The sequence below is a fragment of the Macrobrachium rosenbergii genome, chromosome 12, assembly GCF_040412425.1.
Source record: "Macrobrachium rosenbergii isolate ZJJX-2024 chromosome 12, ASM4041242v1, whole genome shotgun sequence".
NCBI lineage: Eukaryota > Metazoa > Arthropoda > Malacostraca > Decapoda > Palaemonidae > Macrobrachium > Macrobrachium rosenbergii.
The window spans coordinates 102,337,382-102,352,243 of record NC_089752.1 but is presented as its reverse complement, the minus strand read 5'-3'; the positions used below and the strand labels follow the sequence as shown (position 1 = coordinate 102,352,243).

The window sequence follows — 14,862 nt, the reverse complement described above, 5'->3', positions numbered from 1 at the left end:
CATATAAATGTTAAGGGATTTTCAGGATAGTGAAAGTTGTTCAATCCACATCATATTAATAGTAGTTGCATTTCAAAGTTCATACAAAGTTAGAACCAATCATAACATTAGTGAAAGTGTTGATAGGGTAATACATGTAGCTATGTAACAATCAATTAATGATGAGATTAGAATGTAAACTTTCTCTTTTTTTTTTTTTCTTTAAAAGGCAAAAAGGTTGATTCGTGGGTTGGTGTGGATTCCATTACTGGTGAGAAGCAATTGACACTAGACATGAGCAGTGTTGATAGGAAATGCCCAAAGCCATCCCGCAATACAGTTTACTTTGGTCGGACATTGTATAATATTGTTCTTTATGAGGCTACGACAGGCAACAAATGGAACATAAGCTTCTCAGAATATGCTACAGGAACAACATCAGCAGTAGAAAATTATGGTAAGTGTGAAACTGTTGTACATTATTCTACCCAAGCTCAGCTTTTTTGGGGGGCAGTTTTGAAAGATTATTTTAATTCTAGTTTTTATAAGACTACTATTTAAAGTACAGTAATTACATTTGTGAACACATAAAGACTACATTACAAGGTTAAATAAAAAAGTTTGCGGAAGACTGTTACTATTTTAACGTGCTAAGTACAGTAATACCTCGAACTTGCGCGATTCGAGTTGCACGAATTCACAGACATGAATTTTTCATTGGAACCTAACTAATGGTCATACACAAGTTTTCCACAGACACGCGAACATTCGCTAACACTGAGAAACCCAGCAAAAGTGTTTGTTTAATTTTTTATGTAATTTATAAGTTTTCAAGCTTTTATGTGTAAATTAAATAACATTAGATATTATTAAAAGTAATAATTTCTCTCTCTCTCACTCTCTCTTTTAGTGAGATGAATTTTTATGGTACATGTATACAGTTATGTTTATTTGTATGATAAATAAACTTTTTACCTAATAATAAGTGCTAATTTTCAAATAAGATTAATAATAATAATAATAATAATAATAATAATAATAATAATAATAATAATAATAATAATAATAATAATAATAATAAAAACTGTAATTACAAAATTTGTATTATTTTGAACAAACAAAGTCTTCTCTCTCTTTTGTAAGAAGGAGGTCGAAGGCAAAAGCTGTCAGTCATGTCATTTAACATGACAAGAAGGGGAGTGTTGCTTATCAGTGGTCAAATTTTTCTTGTAATTCTCTCTCTCTCTCTCTCTCTCTCTCTCTCTCTCTCTCTCTCTCTGTGTGTGTGTGTGTGTGTGTGTGTGTGTGTGTCCATAATAATTCATAAAAAATTTCATACTCCTAAGTAAGGACAACTGTTATCTCTCTCTCTCTCTCTCTTGTTTGAAGTTAGCCAACCTACGTATTACAGCACTGTTTCTCTATATGTCTGTAACTGTTTAGTAGATGATTTTGAATTGATCTAATTTTACCTGTACCATTTACAAACTATAAATGCGCCGTTCTAAAACATAGAGACATAGAATATTTCAGAACATAGAGCATTTCAGAACAAAGAGAAAGTGACAGAATAAAAAAGTTTTTAAAAACGGGGTTGAGAAGACTTCTAAAAATAGATCGGTGGAATGGGGGAGAGGCACACCATTCATTTCTTTTTTTAAGGGTAATGTATTAAGCTAAGTTTTAAATGAAAATACAGTAACTTTAATTTCATTTAATAGTTAGTTTAATACTGAATTTCCATCTTTTGATATTTAACATAAGAATAACTTTCTCTCTCTCTCTCTCCCCATAATAATTCGTAAATAATGTAACTTGATATTTCAAGTAAGGACAATATCTCTCTCTCTCTCTCTCTCTCTCTCTCTCTCTCTCTCTCTCTCTCTCTCTCTCTCTCTCTCTCTCTCTCGTGTGTTATTCTCTCAGTCTCCATAATAATTGATAAATAATTTCACTCTTAAGTAAGGACAACCCTTATCTCTCTCTCTCTCTCTCTCTCTCTCTCTCTCTCTCTCTCTCTCTCTCTCTCTCTCTCTCTCTCTCTCTCTCTCATAGTTAGCGCTCACACATTTTTACAACATATTAATTCTCTGTACGTCTACCTGTACAGTACATAGTTTAAATTGATCTAATTTGACCTGTATCATCTACGAAGTGTAAATGCGCTAGTGTTGCAAATACATTGTAAAACATAGAGACATAATAACTAAGAGTTGTATTAGTCAAAATATAAAACACTGTTTGTTCATGAAAAAGGATTTCAGAACAAAGAGAAAGAGATGCAGAATAAAGAAGTTGTTAAAAAGAGGTTGAGACGATTCTAAAAATAGATCGGTTGGAAGGGGAGACAGAGAGAGAGAGAGAGAGAAATTCTCTTCCAAATCTCAGTTTTTATGTCAACCATTTATTTCTCTTTTTTAAGGGTAATGTATTAAGCTAACTTTTAAATGCGCTGTATTGTTGCATTTCCTCTAAGATATTCGGACGAGTGAGAGAGAAAGTGACTGTTCTCCTGCCTTTTCTCTTCTCCTGCCTCGCACTTAGGGCAGAGAGTCATGATGCTATGCCAGTACTTGCTGGACAGATGTGGAATGTAGGTTACTCGACATGGCCCCAGTCTATTGTTTCTTTATGTTTAAGCTTGACTGGATGCAGGTCCCCCCTCTCTCTAGGTATGGGGAGAGATGGGCAGACAATAAAACAAACCTATTTGTTGTATTAGCCATTATATTGTTTTCAACACATACTGGTTCTTTCAACCTTCATCAGGTAATGAAAGGAAACTCATTTTTTTACACCCAGAAGTCTAGCAACTGTGACATCCCATTTGTTCAGCATGCTGGTGAGAAATTCCTTCCTCTGCTCCACTGGACCTGGAACATATATTCCAGGTAGGTGGAACCTACCAGTTGGTTCAGAGAGTACCTTGTCATCATTTGGTAAGTCTCCTATGTAAAAAATGAAGGCATGCATTTGTGTAGGAACAAATAGCAATTTTTTAGAGTAATTTGTATTTGTTCGTACACAGATACAGACCTTCACTCTGTATGTGTGATTTAGCTTGCAAACACAAGCTGGAATGGCTGTTTAACTTTCAGACAAGGTCATTAACTGTAGACAGGGAGGGGGAAACCTTGTCCACTTGTAAGTATGCACTTCACTTTGTTTCCGGCCACCGTCATGTACAGATGTCTGCAGACTCGCTGCCCAGCTTGCTGTTCACTTTCTTTTCCTGCTTTTGTTTGATTTTGAATGTATTTGTATGGACTCTGCATTGTTTGTATTATCATGCAGCAAACCCCTCAATCATTTAGGCCTTAAACCTCAGAGAGGAACCTCAGGTTTTCAGGTGCTGCCTAGGGAAGTGGACAGGCCTTGTAAACATGTTCCTCTCCTTGATCGAGGTAGATGCAAATACCCTCTGTGCTTCTTGCAATCAAAATTGTCCATGCTTTGAGTGCCGTGTCTGGCCATCTGAACAGTGGGTGAAGTTTGGCAGGAAGAAGATGGGAGAGGTCTCCCTGGTATCATCAGATTGCAGTACACTGCCAGGGACACAAAAAGTCCTCTTTGGTACTTTCCTTCACCTGCCAAATTTCTACCTGCTGTTACTACACCCAAGGGAGTAATTTCCCCTATGCCAACTCCTACTGTTGGTTCGGTAGAGAGCCACCGATGGAGGGAAGATGTCCAGCCTTGTTCCTCTCTGGGAGCCACTTTGCACTCTGAGGGGGAGTTGCCCTCTTTGGGGACACTCTTTTTCATAGTGAATGGAAAAGCTCTCTCATAACCTGATCATTGTTTCAGGTGATGTAGAGGCTGAGGGGCTCTGGGAGCTGTGGCCCTCTCTGGGCATATCAGGTGAGCCAAGTGTTTCTTCCCTTATTGACCACCTGAAGGCGATGGAGGGATACCCTGTGACTGCTTCCACTGTAACTGTGTTGACTTTGAGGATCATGGTCTCTCCACTGGTTACTCATGTATCGTCAGTGATGTGTCCCTAGGTCCCTGTCTTTGGCGCTGACCTTAGCTGTGCTCAGGAAGAAGTTGAAGAGGAGGAAAAGGAAATTGTCGTCATCTTCTTATCTTCATCTTCGTCATCGAGTGCTGACACCTCCTCCCCTTCTTTTTCCAAGGCTAGTAAGAGAAAGTTGCTTCATCTCCCAGCAGGAGGTCTCGTCAAGCTTCCAGCAGTCAGTCCTTCGCTGCAGAGGGGGCCGACAGGTCTCTGGCTAGTGGTACCCGTTGCCGAGCACAAGGATGCAACCGCTACCTTGGGTTCTCTGGACCCCCAATGTACCAGTACCGGCTCTGGTAATACCCCCACCTGGGCCAGCAAGGGTTCCTGGTCTATGGACCTAGGCCAGGCTGCCAGCACAGCCCAGTAAGAGAAGGTGAGAAGAGAGCAGGCAGTTGCTCCCTCACTGCCCTCCTGCTCATGAAAAAGAGTGGCTCAGGGGTCTTGGGAAAGTGACAGCCTACCCCCGGGCTGGTCACTCAGACTTAGCAAGAGGAGTGCCCCTGTTCAGTCTTTCCTCTTGTAGAAGCTTCGGCTTCTCAGAAGACTGGAGCACTCTTGAGGGACAGCCCTCACCCATGTTCATTTGAGCGGTACAGCTTTCCCTTACCCATGTGGACGTCATCACTTTGGGTTGGTGACCGCCCACATTCTTGCTCACCTGGCAAGACTTCAGTCTTTGACAGGCTGGGCTTGGGAGCTCGTGATCGCTTGCCTGTCCTCTCTACCTCCTTTGGGATTTCTGGGACCCGGGAGCCAGACAGGGCTGGGGCTCAGGACCAGGACTGTTCTCAATCCCATCCAACTAAACAGGTAGACCTGGACTTAGACTCATCTTTGTCCTGGGTTGGCGCTGAACCGTCTCCATGCGGAGGGGGTCTCTCACAGGCGGATATAGCAGCACTGGAGTTGACTGCTATATCAGCACTTCAAACAGTCTCTTGGGTGGATCTCTGGTCCCTTACAGCAGCCAGGATCTTTTCCTCTTTGGGAGGGTGAATGGCTGGAGAGGATGCCACTTTCAAGTGACTGATGCTGTCTGAAGGTAGGGCCATTGCCTACCTCACCCATCAGACAGCAAACCTGTGGGCAAACCCGGTGCTTAAGAGGCAAGATGTATTATTGTCTCAATTCTCAAGGTTTGTTGGCCCAGAGTGGGCATTGGCACTCTGGAACAGACTGGTACTGGAATCCTCCTCTTTTTTTTTTTTTTTTTTTTTTTTTTTTTTTTTTTTGAGCGAGGTAGAGGCTGCGGAAAGGCTTCAAGTTGGGAACAACAACAAGCTTGACCACCAAGCAGTGTGTAAGACCTCTTGGTTTTTGTGTGGAACTGCAGTCCAAACCCTTGGGTCAGGCTGGTGCTTCCTCTCTGGGTCAGAAAAAGTCCAAGACTTCTGCCTGTTGTAGAGGAACCTAGTCTTCTTCTGCCCCAGTAGCAAAAGGTGTGCATCTATGTCCCTTTCAGCCCCCCTCTCGTGCTAGGAAAGGGAGCAAGGCAAGAAGAAGGGAGGAGGATGCTAGATGTGGCATTTCTCCCCATTTGCTGCTGATGGTGGTGGGGTGCTTGTTGAGTCAGTGGGCAACTTGGCAGCAAAGTAGTGAATGTCCATTGGGAAGAGTATCAAGTATCTGCTACTCTTCAAATTTCTGCCACTCCTCACTCTCGAACTGATCCAGTTCCAGGCGTATGTTCTTGGCTCACAGAAGGATCGCACCCTTTGGGAGAAGGTGAATTCGTTCAGAAAGGCGCTGTAGAAGTCTTGAAAGATCAATCTCCAGGATTTTACAGCCATCTGTTCCTTGTGGAGAAGTCGACTGGCGATTGGAGGCCAGTCATCGACCTCTCTCCGTTGAACTGGTTAATTCATCAGACCCAGTTCAAGATGGAAACTGTTTGTTCAGTTCTGGATTCCATCAAAGAGAGCAAGTTCTTGCTTTGGGTGGACCTAAAGGTTGCACATTTTCAAATACCCTTCCATTGGTCCTCTCTGAAGCACCTCAGCTTTACCCTATGGGGAATGGTGTTTCAGTTCAGGGCACTTAGTTTCAGGCTCTCAGCTGCTCCCCCAGGTGCTCACTCAAGTGCACACTGATCTCAGCCTGGACCCATTCACATGAGATACGTCTATTGAGGTACCTGGATGATTGGCTCCTAGTAGGGGAGTATTGCCGTTAGTGCACCTCATGAGGTGCACTGTAGGCATTACTTAAGGGTCTTTACAGTGTCTCTTCAGCCCCTAGCTGCAACCTCTCTCATTTCTTTTACTGTACCTTCATTCATATTCTCTTCCATCTGACTTTGCACCCCCTCTAAAGATTGTTTCCTAATGTAACTGTGGGGTTTTCCTCCTGTTACACCTTTCAGACATTCTTACTGTCAATTTCCACTTCAGCCCTGAATGACTTCATAGGTCCCAGCGCTTGGCCTTAGACCTAAATTCTATATCCTATTCTGTTCTGGGTGATTGGCTGGCCCTGGTCAGTTTGTTGCTTTGGTTGTTTCGGGACAGGGATCGCCTTTTCGAGTTTTGCTACAATCTTGGTGTGGTGATTGTGGTGATAAACTTCGAGGAGTTGGAGCTCACGCCCAAGAGGAGGGCAAAGTACCTAGGCATGCTGATAGGTTTGGTAGCAGTGAGATTTTCCCTTCAGATTCTTGAATCAGCAAGTTTAGGGAGGAAGTGCAGAAGTTCCTGTCTCAACAGGAACAACCTGCTCAGCAGTGGCAAGTCGTTTTGGGTCACCTGTTGTTGGAGAAGCTGGTCCCTCATGGGCAGCTTCACCTCTTCTCTCTTTAACCCTTTAACGTCGAAGCCCTATTTACAAAAACGTCTCCCGTATGCCGGCGGCGTTCGGTGAGTTAACGCCGAAGCGGGAAAAAAGTTTTTTTCAAAAAATCACAGCACGCTTAGTTTGGCTCATTTTTATTTTCATTGCCTGAAGTTTAGTATGCAACCATCAGAAATGAAAAAAAATATCTATCATATATAAATATTGGAATATATAACAGCGAAAAAAAAAAACTCGTATATAATTGTATACAAATCACGTTGTAAGCAAAATGGTTAAAGCTAATGACTTAATTTTTTTTAGTTGTATTGTACACTAAATTGCGATGATTTTGGTATATAACAAATTTTAAAACGATCAAAGCAACACAGAGAAAATATTATCACAAAATGATGCATGAATTAAATAACGCTCTGACGTAAAAATTTTTTTTTCAAAAATTCACCATAAATCGAAATATTGTGCTAGAGACTTCCCGTTTGTTGAAAAATGAAGCTAATTGATTGAATATTACTAGACTGTAAGTGTTTTAGCTTACAATTGCAGTTTTCGACCATTTCGGTCGCGTTAAAGTTGACCGAAAGTCAAATTTTTTCTATTTATCGTGATTTATATGAAAATATTTCAAAACTGATAAAAGCTACAACCATGAGTTATTTTTTGTTGTATTGTAAATGAAATTGTGCACATTTTCATATATGAAACTTTATGTATCGACTAATATAAAACGGTGCAAATATTACGACAACGAGACAAAAGAATTTCTGAGATGTTCGGCCGAGTTACCAGCAAGAGACGTAAGGAAAATGTTTTTTTAAAAAATTCACCATAAATTGAAATATTGTGCTAGAGACTTCCAATTTATTGCAAAATGAAGGTAAACGATTGAATATTACTAGAATGTAAGAGTTTTAGCTTGCAATTGCGTTTTTTGACCATTTCGGTCGAGTTAAAGTTGACTGAAGGTTGAAATTTTGGCAGTTATCGTGATTTATGTGAAAATATTTCAAAACTGATAAAAGCTACAACCATGAACTAATTTCTGTTGTATTCTACATGAAATTGCACACATTTTCATATATAAAAGTTTATGTAACGACTAATGTAAAACGATGCAAACATTACGACAACATGACGAAAGAATTTCTGAGATGTTCGGCCGAGTTACTGCGCGCAGACGTAAGGAAAAAATGTTTTTTTTCAGAAATTCACCATAAATCGAAATGTTGTGCTAGAGACTTCCAGTTTGTTGCAAAATGAAGGTACATGATTAAATATTACTAGAATGTAAGAGTTTTAGCTTATAATTGCGTTTTTTTACCATTTCGGTCGAGTTAAAGTTGACCGAAGGTTGAAATTTTGGCAGTTATCGTGATTTATATGAAAATATTTCAAAACTGATAGAAGCTACAACCATGAGTTATTTTCTGTTGTATTTTACATGAAATTGCGCACATTTCCATATATAAAAACTTTATGTAACGACTAATATAAAATAGTGCAAACATTACGACAACGTGATTTAAAGAATTTCTGGCGTGGGCGTAAGGAAAAAGTTTTTAAAAAAATTCACCATAAATCGAAATATTGTGCTAGAGACTTCCAATTGGTTGCAAAATAAAGGTAAATGATTGAATATTACTAGAATGTAAGAGTTTTAGCTTACAATTGTGTTTTTTTACCATTTCGTTCGAGTCAAAGTTGACCAAAGGTTGAAATTTTGGCAGTTATCGTGATTTATATGAAAATATTTCAAAACTGATAAAAGCTACAACCATGAGTTATTTTCTGTTGTATTGTACATGAAATTGTGCACATTTTCATATATAAAACTTTATGTAACGGCTAATATAGAACAGTGCAAAAATTATGACAAAATGACGAAAGAATTTCTTAAATTTTCGGCCGAGTTACCGCACGGACGTAAGAAAAAAGTTTTTTTCAAAAATTCACCATAAATCGAAATATTGTGCTAGAGACTTCCAATTTGTTGCAAAATGAAGGTACATGATTGAATATTACTAGAATGTAAGAGTTTTAGCTTACAATTGCGTTTTTCCGACCATTTCGTCGAGTCCAAAGTTGACCGAAGTTGGAAAATTTTGTAGTCGACGTTTGCTACGTCCACTCGGCATTCAACAGACAATTTTAGTCGACGTTTGCTACGTCCAACAGGCGTTTAAGGGTTAATGGAGGCTAAAGTTCTGGTCTCCTGTGAGAGATTCTCTCTCTGAGGAAGTAAGGAGAGACTTGAGTTGGTGGCTAAACAACAGGAATCTCTTGATAGGAGTGCCAAATCCCCTTCCGAGATGCTTCTGTTGTCAGATGCATCAACCAAGGAGTGCAACACACTTGGATGAGTTATCAGTGTCAGGTGTGTGAGACCAGAACAAAAGCTTCTTCACGTCAATATCCTGGAACTGAAAGCCACATTCCTGGCCCTTCAGGAGTTTCATGATAGGGTGATGGGGCACTCTATGGTGTTGGTGAGGGACAACACCATGGTGGTGGCATATGTCAACAAGAAAGGACTGGTGTCCTTCCAGCTTCACAGGATGGTGGTGCAGGTGCACAAGTGGGTAGTAGCACACTCAGTCAGCCAGGTACATGGCTGCTCCTTTAATGTCAAGCTCTTGAAGGGATTGAGGTCAATTACACTCGACTGTATCGTGTAATTTGATGCGAAGACTCAGAATCTGTCAGTCTCTGACACCAGATTTGAATCCTTTTTGATCCCCTCCCAAGAGGACTTTGTTGGGAGTGATCTGGATGAGATGTTACTGTGTCCTGTTAGGTTGCTGCGGTACTATCTTAAGAGAACTTGACAACTCACTGGGGTACTCCTGGTCCGGGAAAGAGATCACGAAGTCAGGGGCATCACCTTATCCCTCCTATTCCGACAGCAGAACCTTTCAGTTCAATAGGTGTTGCAAGGAGGTTTGTGGCCATGTCAGACAACAGTCACTTCATTCTATCTTCAGGATATTGCCCACAAGTCCTTGGACACTTTTTCCTTGGGTCCTGTGGTGGCTGCCCAACAAGTGTAGTTCACCTGTCTCCCTTAAGGGGACAAGTAATATCTCGCCTAATTTATTCGGTGAGCGAGAGAGAGTATGAGTGACTGGTCTTCTTTTTCTCTTCGCCTTTCTCTCACTTAGGACAGATAGTCAGGTTGTGAGCCGGTACGTGCTGGATGGATGAGGACTGCAGGTGAGTTGCATGACAGAGCATCCATTGTAGATTGATTGGATTTATGTCCCCTCTCTCTTTTGACAAAGGGAGAGAGGGGTAGACAAATCCATTGGGTTTCATAGCATGTTTTATTGTCTTCGACACATACTGGTTCTTTCAGCCTCCACCAAAGTAATGAAAGCAAGTTCATTACCTTGTGTTCAGAATTCTAGCATTTACAACATCCCATCAGTTCAAACAGGCTAAAGGTGCTGGATATCTTCCTCTGCTCTTCCAGACCAGGAAGATTTTCCCAGGTTGGTAGAACTAACTAGTTGGTTCAGAGAATACCCAGATTCCTCCCACCAGTTGGTAAGTCTCCTATGTAAAAAACAAAAATTTGTATTTGTGTAGGAAGAAATAGCATGTTTTTAGTAATTTGTATTTTTCTTAACCTGAAGTTCTTTACATTAACTGCCCACCCCAGCCACCCCTCACTCTAGTACCAGGCCAGAAGGCAAAGTGGAGTGCTTACTGACCAGTGGGTGGGGCTTCTCCAGTCTTGATGATGGCTAACAGCCTTGTGTGAAAGTTAAGCAGCTGTTCCAGCTCCAGCTCATGTTTGCAAGCTAAATTGTATGTAAAGAACTTCAGGTTTTTATTATGAAAAATACTATACAAATTATTACTTTAATAATTTGCTATTTTTCCTAACATACAAACCTTAAGCTCCATTACATTAACAGCCCACCTCAGCCACCCCTCACTCTGGCACCCTAACCCAGAAGGCAAGTGAAGTTCATACCGACATTTGGGTGGGGTTTCCCCCTACCTGTTGAGAGTTAACGATCTTGTTTAAAAATTAAACGGCCGTTCCAGCTCACATACACAAGCTAGTAAAGAACTTCAGGTTTGTATGTTAGGAAAAATACAAATTACTTTAAAGATTTGCAATTTTTCCCAATTCCGAACTCCATATACTGTATTTATTTTCTACCCCATATATTTTTCTCCCTTTCAAGTCAAAAGCACAGGAATGATTGACTGGCAGGTAGTCAGTGTGTGTGTGTGTGGGTGGGGTTTTGGGGGAAGGCTTATGAATTAAAGAAAATGGGTGGGTAGATTTGATGTTCTGAGTTTATGATTAAAAAGTTTTTTCTTTCCTTGGTCATGTTTTTATATATTCTAATTGTAAGGAATGACTTTGTGGTGAAGCAAATACAGTGGACCCCCCACCTATTCGCGGTTCCAGATTCGCGACTTCATCGATTCGCAGATTTCTCTGTGGAACATATATACACATTATTCGCAGAAAAATCACCTATTGACGGTATTTTTCATTGAGAAATATTCACAAATTACTGGATTTTCATATAATTTTCGTGACTGAATGCACTTTTGTGATAAAAATACTAAAATATTCAGGTATGTATAAGCATTTTTAGAGGGTTTTTCGATGTTTTGAACCATCAAAAAAGGCGGTTATAAGCATTTTTAGAGGGGTTTTAAGTATCTGTGGATTTTAGCTATTTGCAGGGGATAGTGGTACACATCCCATGCGAATACTGGGGGTTGACTCATTCTAACCTAGTGCCCCTCAACTAATTAGATAGTGTAATTTTCTCCTGAGCATTCAGAATATCCCCAGCTAAGAGTGATTCCATGTAATTTCTAGCCTAAACTATACTGTATATTCTACGGTTATTCAATTTAAGAGATTTATTCACAGATTGACTTACTTTCAGTCTATTTCTTTTTAATAGGACTGAAGGGCTTGGGATTTTGTTGACTATGAAAATGGGGTAATTTTAATCACTTACTTTGCATGAAAAGATAATTATTTTAATTATGTTTGGTCTGTATTTCAGTATTTGATATTTTACAGATCTTGTACATTATACTTCAACTGGAGAAGGTTCTGTGTTGACAATTGATCAGAGAACAGGTTCTTTGCTCTGGACTCTGGAATTGGATTCACCCTTAGTGGCAATGTACCAGTTAAGTCCTAATGGTAAGGAAAAATTTATGCATTACACTGATTTTGTTGTGGTATGCTTTTAAAAGTGTTATTAAAATTTCTTGAAATTTGAAAGGTCTCATTAATGTCCCACTATTTAATAATATAAGAAATTAGTTTGCATTCTGTAACTGTAATATAATGGATATGTTTGCACAGAAATTGTAAGTATATTATTCTTCTCTATCTTGAGCACTAGAAATTTACATTTGTTAGACTGTCTGAGAGGTTATTTATATTATTGATACATATACAAATCACTTTATACAGTATTTTTTATATATTTATTCTGTCACTGGTGGAGGGTGTTGATCATTTCAGATTTATAAAATTACCAGTGAGGTAACAATGTTGGTTACTGAGTGAGAACGATCTTTTCTCATGTGTGGGAAATTTGCCATATCTTTCTGCACAGCTTTTGGTTTTACTGGTCTAATTGTAAATGTATCACAGTGTCTTTTCCTATGTATGGTACATGATATTTTTGCTTTTAGTCAGTCATTTTCTGCCCATTTTTTCAGCTTTTTTAAAAGTTAACTCGGCTTTTATTCCTGTAACCCAGTACTGTAAGTCTTAACAGATTACAAAGTGTATTTTAATGAATGTATATTTTAAGAATATTTACAAATTCTATATTAAAGTTTTTATATAGGGTGACAGTAGCTGCCTAGATTGAAAGTTGAAATATCTAATACTTACATAAAAAACTACTACAATTTATGTTATGGTTATCATCACAGGTTACTCACCAAGTAATTCTTAGTAACTTATTCATGTTTTCCAGTGATTTCAAAAATATGATGACCATTTTCTTTCTTGATATTTCAGTTGGTATTGTCACAATCCCATTTTTGACAATTAGCCATTTTGTGTCACAAAATTCGTCCCAGGTGCTTTGTTAACCTTTACAAAGAGAGAAAGAAAACAGCAGTCACCAGTAGTCTTGCATATGTGTGTGAGTCAGTTCCCTTATCTCTAGCAGCTTTGTTTCATGACTTGTCAGTCATTAAGGACAACTACTATCATGGAATCCCTAAATGTTTAAGGTAATTGCAACTTTTTTTAAAGATTTTTTTAATTTCTCTGCTGATTTCCTTTGTGAGTTATGTCTATTCTTATCATATAATGAGATGATCAGTGAGTTTTTCCTCTGTTTTTTGGAGATAGAAGGTGGACAACAGGATTGGAAAGTTATCCAATCAAGTAGGATGGTTGTTTACCAAGAAATTTATGTAGGCACTGGCTGTCTTGTTTGGAAAAACTATAGGTGTTATGCTTTCAAGTCTATTAGGTTTGTTAAGCTAGTTAGCAAGTTTATGAACACCAGGCCAGTTGGCATGTTCTTTAAAAAGTTAACTTTGATTTGATTTACTGCTAACATCAGGTGTAGGTTATTAAGTTTTAGGATTTATTGTCTCTGTAAGGTGTAAGATTCTTTCAAGCTTAACTTGTTGCCTTACGTATAATTGCTTAGTTGCTTACGCACTTTTTCACTCAGCATTAGAAAATAAGTAGTGATAATAGAAATTTAGTAATTGATTTTTTATTAGTGTATTTTGTACCCTTTGTCATTCCTTTAGAAAGTGTGTGGTTTCTTTGTGATATTTACACTAACTCGTGTATTTTATACTTTTTGTATTACAGTGCATCATATTTGGATTTATTTGCTTCTTCATCTTTACTTGATAAGCATTTGTGCTGCAGCAAATGTTTTCCGTATTATTTGGTGAGGTTTGCAGTGCTTACATGCATTTTTTGGCTTCTTTTTCTGGTATTGCATCTGTTTGTCCAGATCCATGAAGTCCCTCTCTGTCAAATCTTATGGTGTGGTATCTATTAAATCTTGAATTTCCCCAAAGATCCTTCTCATCCCCACATGCCATCTTTGCCATAGTCACAGTTTCTTTTGCTATTTCTTTGATAGGTTAAGTGTTCCAAGTTGGGCGGGTGGGTTCCGTTCTCAGCTAGCACTCTGCTGGCCACGAGTTCGAATCTCTGACCGGCCAACGAAGAATAAGTAGAATTTATTTCTGGTGATAGAAATTCATTTCTCGCTATAATGTGGTTCGGATTCCACAATAAGCTGTAGGTTCCGTTGCTAGGTAACCAATTGGTTCTTAGCCATGTAAAATAAATCTAATCCTTCAGGCCAGCCCTAGGAGAGCTGTTAATCAGCTCAGTGGTCTGGTTAAACTAAGCTATAAGGCAGTCCCCGGTTAATGGCGGGCTCGGTTAACAGCGATCCGGTTTTATGGCACTGAAAATGGCCGATTTCCGCTTATTGGCGCCGATAACCGAAAATCGGCGCTCTTCAGCACCGATAACCCCTGAAAATCACCGATTTTCGGTTATCATCACACTCTCAGAAACGGAACCCCGCCGATAACCAGGGGCTGCCTGTACTTAACTCTTCTATGGTACAGCGCTACCCTGCATTTTCATGCTTCACTTTTCCATGCTTCATTTTGTTGCGGATTTTTATGGAACATATCTTTCACTTTTTTGTGGGAACTTTCACTGATCTTGGATTTTTTCTATGGACTGTATCTCTAAAATTATCACTAGTTTGCTTTTTTTCTTAGAGCAACAGTATTTATTTACTAATTACTGAATTTTTTCATACTGTATTGTGTTCTTGACTAAATACTGATTTTTATGATAAAAATAATTTACAGTGTACTTATTATGATTTACAATGTATTTGTTAAGCTCATTCTAGGTTGGGCCCCTGACTGAGCATAACGGGTGTACGATTCGCTCTCTCTCTCTCTCTCTCTCTCTCTCTCTCTCTCTCTCTCTCTCTCTCTCTCTCTCTCTCTCTCTCTCTCAGGGTAATGTAAGATATATTTTAAATATTGTACAATATTTAAAATATTCGCTAATTATT

General features: G+C 39.1%; 1 protein-coding gene across 1 annotated transcript in view; it reads left to right on the top strand.

Moving 5' to 3' along the window:
* The window catches only part of LOC136844161 (uncharacterized), a 340,577-nt gene that overhangs the window by 69,971 nt on the left and 255,744 nt on the right, over nt 1-14,862 (top strand). The window contains exons 5-6 of the mRNA XM_067113178.1: nt 209-436; nt 11,844-11,969. Coding sequence (XP_066969279.1) covers nt 209-436; nt 11,844-11,969 — 354 coding nt within the window. The remainder of the gene's footprint in view (nt 1-208; nt 437-11,843; nt 11,970-14,862) is intronic.